Source organism: Cyprinus carpio, chromosome B2 (genome assembly GCF_018340385.1).
Source record: "Cyprinus carpio isolate SPL01 chromosome B2, ASM1834038v1, whole genome shotgun sequence".
Taxonomy (NCBI): domain Eukaryota; kingdom Metazoa; phylum Chordata; class Actinopteri; order Cypriniformes; family Cyprinidae; genus Cyprinus; species Cyprinus carpio.
In genome coordinates this window covers 16,112,489-16,123,266 of record NC_056598.1, presented here as the reverse complement: position 1 = coordinate 16,123,266, position 10,778 = coordinate 16,112,489, and the positions used below count along the sequence as shown (strand labels likewise).

Genomic DNA, 10,778 nt, shown 5'->3' with positions numbered 1-10,778 from the left:
GATGACTTCAGTAACAGTAAAAAGGATGGATAACTATCAAACTTTAAGGAAACCCCATTGGTATACAAAATATATTTATTATATAATAACTGCGTTAGCATCGCTTACTGAATATATATAATATATATAATTGCTAAAGAAAAAGCTATTTAAATTTGACCAGAAACTGCACGAGCTGGGTTTGTTCTAACAGTCAGAAGTTATTAATATGTAACGAATAAAGCTGATGCATATATGATATTTGTAAACAAAATAATTTTATTTCAGCATAATAAAGTTTCTGCAGTAGCTGTGCATCGCGTGAAAAACCGCCACAACGGACGCTTCCCTGTTTACTTTTGACTCGCCGCTAGCGTCCGGTGGACAGCGTGTTCAGTTTAGGGTGGAATTCAAAACTGCACGTTTACAAATGCCATAGCAACCGAGCGGTCGCCTCATTAATGCATCGCTGCCGTAGACATTATTTGTATGCGCGAATGTGGAGTTAGCGGAAGGCTTTGCTGCAATAGCTGGAGATTGAACACCATGGTGTGCTCCTGAAGAAGAGTTGCAAAGCAATGATGTCATAGTTTTAAGTAGGAGCCACGGGAGAGCATATGGTTCGTACCCGCTACCGAAAGGAAGTGTTGCTTTGTTATGAGCAGGCGGCGCTGTAGCTGGCGGAAGAGGAGGTCGCCCAGCCCAGTGTCTCTGCGCCTGGAATAGAGAAGCCGAGGAGAACACGCGAAAACGGTGAGAAGACAAAGCTGCTACAATGGCCGCGAAATCCGACGGGGTGTTAAAAATGAAGAAGAGCGATGTAGCATTTACGCCTTTGCAGAATTCGGATCACTCGGGCTCGATTCAAGGGCTCGCCCCGGGATCGCAACCGGATTCTGGAACCGGAGAGGCGGACTTCGTCAACGGGGAGTCGCGGTGCTGTGGCTCAAATTCGACATGTCTACGCCTCGGCAGGGAGCAGCAGAAATACACGGTCTGGGACTGTCTGTGGATCCTCGCCGCAGTCGCGGTGTATTTCGCGGATGTGGGCACTGATATTTGGCTTTCGGTCGACTATTACCTCCGCCGCGACTACTGGTGGTTCGGGCTTACGCTGTTTTTTGTGGTGCTCGGTTCGTTCTCCGTGCAGGTCTTCAGTTTCCGCTGGTTCGTCCATGATTTCAGCACCGAGGAGAGCTCCGGCGGCGGCGCGGCGAACTGCTCCCACATGGACGGGAAGCTGCTCAGCTGCTCTGCTTCGCACGGAGACGTTGGAGCCCACCCGTCTACGCCTCAAAGACAGGCGTCCACAGCGAGCAAGAGCAACACCACAAGCAACAGCAGCAACAGCGCTACCGCAGCCCGGACTAGTAAGACACGCTCAGCGTCCTGTTCCCTCTGTATCTGGCTGTTGCAGTCCGTCATTCACATCTTACAGCTCGGACAAATCTGGAGGTGAGCTCGAGCAGCGCTTTATTTTCAATGACACTTGTGATTTGAAGAGTCGAGGTCGGGTATTTACTGCTTGTCCTCTTTAAAATGCAGCACCTGTTTTGTTTAGAGCAGTGTGCTTAAATGACACACTCAAAGCATGTTCTTGAGTTTGGAATGGTTGACACTTAAAGGCCTGCACACACATTGTGTGGGCTGGAGAGCTAATTTATCATCCTGTTTTCACTGTAAAGCTCATAACTGTAGAGTATCTGGTATAAAATTGCTTCTTATCTATCTTGCAACAAGAGAAGGCACTTGTAGTGTTGTTTGTACTTGGTACAAAATGAAAAAGATTTCTGGATTTAATCAAGCTGGAATGACTGAAGAGTTCATGAGAATAATAGACATTCATTGACTCGTTCCATTTAAATCCATTATTAATGTAATTGAGAATAAACCTCATAGAGAACTAAAGACTATTAGTGGGCGATTGATCGCCTTGTATGAAAAGTAGTTGCAAATATTTCCCCGGTGGCATCTTACGGTGCATGAGGTTATTGGCTTACCCATGGAACTGTATTCTCTTTGCAGGTCAGTACATTAATTTACCCATGGTGGTACTCAAAGCTTACATCGGTGACAGAGCTAATGCACAGGATTGTGGAAATCTATTGGGTTTCACAGCGTCAGCCCATCAGGGTCTTCAGAAGTCTGAATGAGTTCTGATCAGCATGTTCAGTATAGTGATATTCCATTTACTCTTAGTCTTTGACCCTGAGGATTGTGTTTGGATGCTGTCCAAACAGTAAAGGATGTGGAATTGCTATATTGGAAGTAGGCCATCAAAGCTGTGGTCTGATATATAGTAGTGATTGCATTGAAGAGGTACATTGTGATCAGCCTTAAAGACCCCATTATGAAATCACAAGGTGCTGTTGTTACTTACAGATGTGGCATTTCCAAATGCTATCGTACAGCTGCTTTGGTTTTCAGTTTTCTATATTTGTGTCCAGTCAGCTCTGAGTTTGAAGAATGTTGCACTGCGAGAGTTGCTAATTGAATAAAAGGGAAAAGCTGAATGAAATGACTTAATAGCCTTCACAAACTAGGCCACAACCACACCAATGCAGCCCAACTCTGAACGTTTGAGCACTTAACCTGAGTATTTTCGTAAAACATCAGTATCATTTTGCTTCCTCTGAAGTGGCTGATTTGGAGGATCGTTTCCTGCTTTTCCTTTTCTTTTTTTTTTCTTGTTTGCTTTTGGTGTCATCCTGGCGGTGTCACATGATGTATGGTGACGGGAGTGAAGCTGACACAGTTGTGCAGTTGTGTGCTCTCAGAGGGGGAGGATTGTTGAGACATGCGCTGCACGTGGCACTGTGCAAAAGGTTCACCAGTCTGGGGACATCTCACAAAGCAAAGCAATTTAAAAATAGCTTGCTTTGCTAGTTAAGTTCTTGATATTCAACAAAGGAAATATGTCAGGCTGAGTGCTAGAATTGGAGTTTGATTGTGTAAGGTGAAGGTCTAGGTGTAGTTGTCATATACTGATGTATACATATTAATGTATCCCCATAGAAATGTGAAGAGAAAATCCTAACTGTGGGAATGAGAAAGCCTTGCATAAAAGTATTTCTTTCTTTCTTTTTCCTTTTTTTTTTTTTTTTTGTTTTTGTTTTTGTTTTTTGTTTTTGTTTTTTACAAGCGTTTATATATGACCTTTAATTCAAAGGAATATACCTGCATGCATACATAGATTTCAGGTCGACATACTAGCAAGTTTTTGATGCAATCTTAAAAATAAAGATTCTTTAACACCCATGGAATCTTTCCATTGCACAAGGTTTTTTATAGTGGAAAAATAAATGAGTCTTTGAAATGTTCTTAAAACTAAGGGGAAAAAAAGTTATTTTATGATCTGTTCACTGAAAGGTTAAAAAAAAAAAGCCTTTGGAACCTTTATTTTTAAGATTGTACTGTAACAAACCATGTTCTACTAGAATTGCTACTGATACCAGTACTCTCTGTGCTCAGAATAATTTGCTACAATAGTGGAAATGCATGTTTAGACAAAGTCAGACCATTTAATTGGTTTAAAATAGTGTACATGCAAAATATGTTCATTTTTGAACAGCAGTTAGCAACTAGACTCTGTGTAGGTAATGTGCTTTCATTTGATTTAAAAGTTTAAAAGTTTTTATTTAAATTTTTTAGGACAATAATTTTGTATTTTGCAATATTTTAATGGCCCATGCATCTCCTCACTATGATGAGCATACACTCATCTGGTCAAGAATGTGCTTGCATGTAAAAAAAAAATATATATATATATATATATATATATATATATATATATATATATTTTTTTTTTTTTTTTTTTTTTTTTTTTTTTTTTTTTGGAAATTTTAAGTGTCAACACTTTACTCGCACAATTTTACCCAAAAATGGCATAGAATAGTTCATAAGTACGCACATTGGGATGCACCTTACGAAAACATTTAAATTTTGTGCAGATGATTTGAAAATTTCCTGTATTTCTTAAACAATTTCATTGCAATGACAACGCTGCCCTGTTCCATCCTGATTTGATTTGAAAATTTCCTGTATTTCTTAAACAATTTCATTGCAATTCGTGGCTGCTTTATATTTTGGGGAATTGATGGCCAAATCATATGATCGCATTCATACTTTTTTGTACGATCTGTTTACACCCCAGTGATGGTTATGTTTTAGGGATTCTAATTTGCAGAATAGTTACATTTTCCCATGGGATCGGTTTGATATTTCTGTTGTCCTTTAAAATGAAAGGTAAAAGGCCATAAATAATTAGACTAGACAGACTAGATTTTTTAGTTTTAGCCTACATCTTCAGAGAAATTTGGATGCATTTGTGACAATAGGAACATGCAATACAGTGTTTTATTAATTACATTCTGCGTATTCAGGTTCTTTGATTTACTGCTGTCAGGCTTATTAGGCATAAAATGGAATTCTTATCTCCCGACTTCAGTTTAAGACCACCACACGATGCATATCTATGCATAAATCACTCTTACATCTCCTATTTCCATCATATGTCTAACAAGCTAATTATTTTTAGTTGCAGGTAATAAATTAATCCCCTTATAATTTTGAAAGTCATTCTATATCTGTGTTTCTGCATGTGGAGTTTTGCTGATTGCAACCTATGATTGCACTGCAAATGAGAGTGCACCAAACCACAGTGTGCATGCCACTTGTTGTTGACTACATGCTATACAGTATATATGTATGCATATTGATTTGAATAAAGTATGAAGCGTTTATTTTGGCACAGTAGGGGTCTGCTTGGTGCTGGGGTTGTAATGCATAAACTTAAGCACTGTAAACTTGTGTGATAAAGAATGTGCCTGCAGGTCACACACACACACGTACAAAAAAAAAAAAAAATTTTATTATTGGAGTATTTTTTACGAGAAAATGTTATTTCCGTCTTTCTACTTTGTCATTTTAATTCAGTGTGTTCCTTGCTATTTCTTTGTAATGAATCATGAGGTTTACTAGCAATCAACATTTCATGGTTAATTCAGTATGTTACTTGCCATTTGTAAATAGTGAAATGCAGAAATTGATGTATATAAATATCGCGATATGGCTTAAATGGGTCATATGATGCGATTTCAATTTTTCCTTTCTCTTTGGAGTGTTACAAGCTCTTGGTGCATAAAGAAGATCTGTAAAGTTGCAAAGACTAAAGTCTCAAAACCCAAAGAGATATTCTTTATAAAAGTTAAGAGTCAACCACACCCCCACTTAAACATCTCATTCTAACACGCCCCCACATGTCTACGTCACGATGTAGGAAGATTTGCATAACACCACCCAAAATTTCACGCAAAGAAAGAAGGCGTAACTTTGATTCTCACTGTTGCCACCGGCGCCATGTTGTGGAGACACTGTTTCGTTGTGAAAGCGAAAATACTTTGTTTGGCCTTCCAAAAGAGGACACAACTAGAAATCAGTGGTTAATATGAATTAACAACACTGCTCCAGAACAGTTCAACCCAAATATTTAGTGTGCAGCACATTTTATAGATGACTGTTTCCTGATCCTGGGAGAGAATACTACAATTCCAGCTGTTCTGACTCACAGACTGTAAGTACGTTTACATATGTAAAGGATTTGCCACTGATGTTTCAAACATGAGTTTTGAGCAGTGTAGAGCAGTGGTTCTCAATTCCAGTCCTTGCGGCCCCCTGATCTGCACATTTTGTATGTTTCTCTTATGGCTTCAGATATTTGTTCTATTCAAACGTAAGTGCCCTGCAAAGTGGACATCAAAGGATATTCTGACATGATTCCAGTTCGAAGCTAAAGTATATGTTCCATTCAAAGTGCATTGAAGTGTGCAAGACGTGAATTTAAATTGTATTTATTTACAGAGGTATATGATGTCACACTTGTCCGTGTGTGAAGACGTTGCACAGTGCAAATCCGTGAATAGGGAGTAGGGAGCAATGAACACTGTGTAGGGACCATGTCAGTGGGAACACAGTTCATGCACGGGGCTCACTTCTAATGAGCTGGTTATCTATATCAGGTGTGTTAACAAAGAGAGACATGAAAAAATATGCAGAGCTGAGGGGTGCGAGGACTGGAACTGGGAACCGCTGGTGTAGAGTAGTGCTTGTTGTTTGTCATTTCTCCAATCACAAATGCAGACATGGTTTTATGTTTACGCGGCTCGGCGCGATGCAACGCACTGCATAAAAACACAGTATAAGTCATTATAATCCGTAATTATGTCCCCACTGGATGCAACAAATGGCTTGTTTATAATGAGTTTTATTGTTTTTGTCTTGCCTCGCCTGTGTTCTGACCAGGACACACATCACAGTATGACAAGGGGTGTAACATTTCCGTCACATGTTTGAGACATTCAGACAATCACAGCGCACTGGAGAGCTTGCCAATCAAAGCACACCTCGCTTTTCAGACTGATGAGCTTTGTAAAAAAAAAATAATTAAGTTTCAGAAAGTCGGAGCATAGAGGAGAAACAATAATGTACAGTATGTATAAAATAATGTGTTTTTTGAACCTTAAACCGCATAAACACATTTAAATACACCAAATACACAAAATAATGTTATTTTTAGCAACATCATATGACCCCTTTAATTCAACTGCATAACAGCACTGTCTGTGGTATATTTAAATAAATATATGCATTACCCGTTTCAAGTGAAGCAGTGTTCATGGCAGTGTTTCAGCAGTTCTTCATTCTGAAACGGGCAGCAATTTTTTATTTATTAATTTTTTTGCCTGCAACCCTCAAAACGTGATGATGAAAATAATGAAAATATAGCATAAATGGGGTAGCCAATATGAACAAAATCTTATATCACATGTGAGTATATGAGTAATTTTAAACTAAAGCTCACTTAAGCTCACTAAAGACAAGTAATTTGCTTTAAATAAGGTTTTATGATATAAAAATTTTTTGATAACTTAGAAATTTCTTAATTCTTGTTACCAATGTTAATATCATAAAAAAATAAAGACAAGTAAACAGTCTGAGATTAAATAATAATAATAGGGGCTTAAGCTCACTAAAGACAAGTAAACAGTCTGAGATTAAATAATAATAATAGGGGGGCGTGATCGGAAAAGGTCCTCGATTTGGGATTTGAACTCGGGATGCCCGTATTTCAATGTCGCTGTATGTCGGTGCTCTGTACACAAGGCTATCAGCACCAAAGAAAACACTTGTTTTTAAACCGCAATGTATAAAAATGCATGTAAGCGAAAAAAACACAAATTGACAAATTTTTAACAGTTAATCGTGTCTACCGGTATATCACCCACCCCTAAGCATAAATTTTACTTAAATATTTAGTACATATTTATTAAATATGTATTATTATTTTTTTGTGTAATTATACAGTACACTTGTGGTATTTCTTATTTTGTTTAATATTTTTATTTAATTATTATCACAATAAAATCTAAATAATAATTGCTGTTTTATAGTGATATCAATTATTATTATTTTTTTTTTGTGAAAGTAAAAAAATAAAAAATACACTCAAGTATGACAAACAGATTTTCCTTTCCATTTCCCTTTCTTTTTCCCCAAATGTCTCCAACCCAACAAGGATTTCACACTCAAAAATTATCCTCAGTATAAAAAAAGTAATTATTATTATTTATGCAGATGCGCTCTCCAAATAAATCACTGCAGAATAATTTATTATTTCCAAATATAGTTATTAAAATCATCAAGTGAAAATTTCTGTATTGCAGTGACAGTTTTTTTTTTAAATCATGCAGCTTAAGTGTAGACACTTCCTTGCAGTTACTCAGCTAACATATTATGGATTTTGATATTGATTTAATACAGAAACATTAACAGTGTTAGACTTTATTGTCCTTTAATCGATTATGATCTGAGATTAATGTGACCGAAGATAGATAATAACTGTTCTATGAAGCTGTAAAACAGGGTTGTTATCTCTCCTACAAAGAGGCTCCTTTCCAAGCAACAGTTCTCCAATGATCTCAGCCTGAATTACCATATTAAGTTAAACATGGAGATATATGCCAATGAGTGTGATTTTATGTATAGTAATGCAAACAAATGGTACAGCTGAGCCATCCATGTCACCCATGCTCCCACCCACACTGTCTGCCACATTTCATTGAGAGAAGGCAACATGTAGCCTCTAATTTAAAAGCAAGGTGGCAGGTATCTACTAGAATGAACATGCATTCAAACAGTCCAGAATTTACAGAATTTGCCATCACGCTTATGCATGCATAACACTGCACCTGATTTCATAAGTGCTCATTTAATTCTGCTGTCTGCTATTTTGAGCCGAGATCGTCTGTGAAGTGCGTTCTCTGAAAGATGTCAACACACCAGTCAGGCGATCATTAATAATCAGATGTTTTTAATCACATCGCACTTGTCATGAATTACACTCAAAGCAACAGTAAATCAAAACAGTCGATTATAACTTCCTAAATGACTGAATGAAACACAATAATGCAATAACACTTACCAAAACAAAAGTGTGTGTACTGTGTATACATATAAATACACACACATACAGTAAATATTTTGAAAATATTTACATGTATCTACATGTGATTAATCGTTTGACAGCACTAGTTTATAGTAGTGGGAATGAACAGCAAAAATATATTCATCTGTAGCCACCTTTTTCTTCAACACGGAAGTAAGCCTATGGGTGAGACTTCCGGTTCATTAGCCGCTATAGGTAAATAAAGAGGAGAATAACAACGTGCAGTAAATGGTAAAACTGTTTGCACTACAAACCAATGTGTTCATAATAAAGACAAAACGTTAAAATAATATGATAAGACACACCAACTTTCAATATCAAGCAGCAAAACGAACTGTTTTGTTCATCTAAAAATAGCTGGGCAGAGTGGACGCAGATGAGACCGGAAGCCAATGAGACCCATAGAATTTACAAATGGCCACGCCCATTTTTACGACAAGAAAAAGGTGGATTGAGTAAACAGAGCTTGAGAAAATAAAAGCTTATTATCACACTTTAAGCATCCCAAGGAAAAGACAGGAATGACTTTAACTGTTTAGCATGGATGTATCAAAGTTAAAACTCTTTAAGAACAAATATTACTCCAAGGTGTCTTGAAGCAGCTCTCACATGAGAAGTAAGAGAGATCAGATCTGTGTACAGTTGCTTGCAGCCGAGCTATGAACTGGTAGTGAGAATCTAATTTTCAATGAACTATAATACACATTGGGCCATCTAACAATGCAAATATTTAACAAAGCTAATTTTGGGTGCCATTAACATGAATTCCACAGAGAAATTAGATAATAGAGTATGTGAGGGGATCATTTCATTCCAACAGTAGAAATAACGAACAGCTGTCTTTCGCAGATTTGCAGTTGATGACCAGATTTTAAGGTTTAAGAGCAGTGTGTGGAGACATTTTTAAGCAGATAGGCTGGATACAAAATAATTCTTGGTGTGAGGTCTGCTCTGGCTTTACATTGAATCTCAAGAATTTAGTAGTTTGAGTGGGGTTGCAACCTAACATATATCATGACTTATATGATGTATGTATATACTTTTGTAAAAAAAAAAAAAAACCCTCAACTTGTCAGACAGTGGTCACCGTACATTTTAAAAAAAAAATCTCAGAAATTTTGAAACCAACTAGTTGACTAGGCTAACAAACCCCACATATACATACAGACTGTATACTGTATGTGATCCATTTAGCCTCCTTAAAGGTGCACTAAGCAATTTTTGCCAAACAATATTGATATTTGAAAACACCAAAACAAACACGTCCATACCCCAACAGGACCTCACCCCATATTGAAATCTCTGCCCCACACGCACGTACACTACCATGGCAACAACATTCGCAGAAACAAGTAAAGATGACACACACAAGCATATTCAAACAAAAAGCCAATATGGATAAGTTGCGTTAAACAAAGCAAAATCAACGTTACTCTTCAATCAAGAAGAATCGTCCGATTCGAGCCTTACCACTCCTTGAGTTCTCTCCACCGCTGGGAAGCTGCTCCAGTATTTACGTGGGTCCTACCTCGTGCCTGATAGTAAGCCATCTTTTAAATGTTTTGTTTCTCAGATATGTTCCATTTTTTATCTTCCAAGTCTCTCTATATAGTCGATCTGCTAATATCCGTCCTGTGCACTCAAATTGAGCGCTGTCTTCTCACTATCGGTACAAAACACGCCCCCTTACTGATGATTGGCTACAAGTTTCTTTTGGGACTCGGTCCGACACTGTAGTCAAAAGCGTTTTTCAAAAATTGCTTACTGCACCTTTAAAGGGATAGTTCACCCAAAAAATTAAAATTCTACTATTAATTGCTCACCCTCACGTTGTTCCAAACCCATAAAACCTTCGTTCATCTTCGGAACACAAATTAAGATCCATAGACAGCAATGTAACTGGCACGCTCAAGGCCCAGAAAGGTAGTAAGCTCATCCTTAAAATAGACCATGTGACATCAGAGGTTCAAATGTAATGTTATGAATCTTCGAGAATACTTTTTGTGTGCAAGGAAAACAGAAATAATTACTTTATTCAACAATTTCTTCTCTTCTGTGTCAGTCTTCGACATTAGTCTAATACATAAATCAAACAGTCAAACTCCATACTGATTGCTGCTATAAATAGGTCTTATATGTGCAGTGTGATCAGTGTCACATTATCGTTCAGAAAAAAAAACATTCTAACAAGATTTAGTGCTCAAGAAACATTTCTTATTATTAATAATGTTGAAAATAGTTGCGCTGCTTAATATTTTTGTGTATACTTTTGTGTATATTCTTTCTTTTCTGCTTA

General features: G+C 37.4%; 1 protein-coding gene across 1 annotated transcript in view; it reads left to right on the top strand.

Annotated features, from left to right (window-relative positions):
* Positions 1-287: 287 nt before the first annotated feature.
* The window catches only part of LOC109067012 (XK-related protein 4-like), a 52,571-nt gene continuing 42,080 nt past the window's right edge, over positions 288-10,778 (top strand). The window contains exon 1 of the mRNA XM_019084025.2: positions 288-1,434. Coding sequence (XP_018939570.2) covers positions 755-1,434 — 680 coding nt within the window. The 5' untranslated portion in view covers positions 288-754. The remainder of the gene's footprint in view (positions 1,435-10,778) is intronic.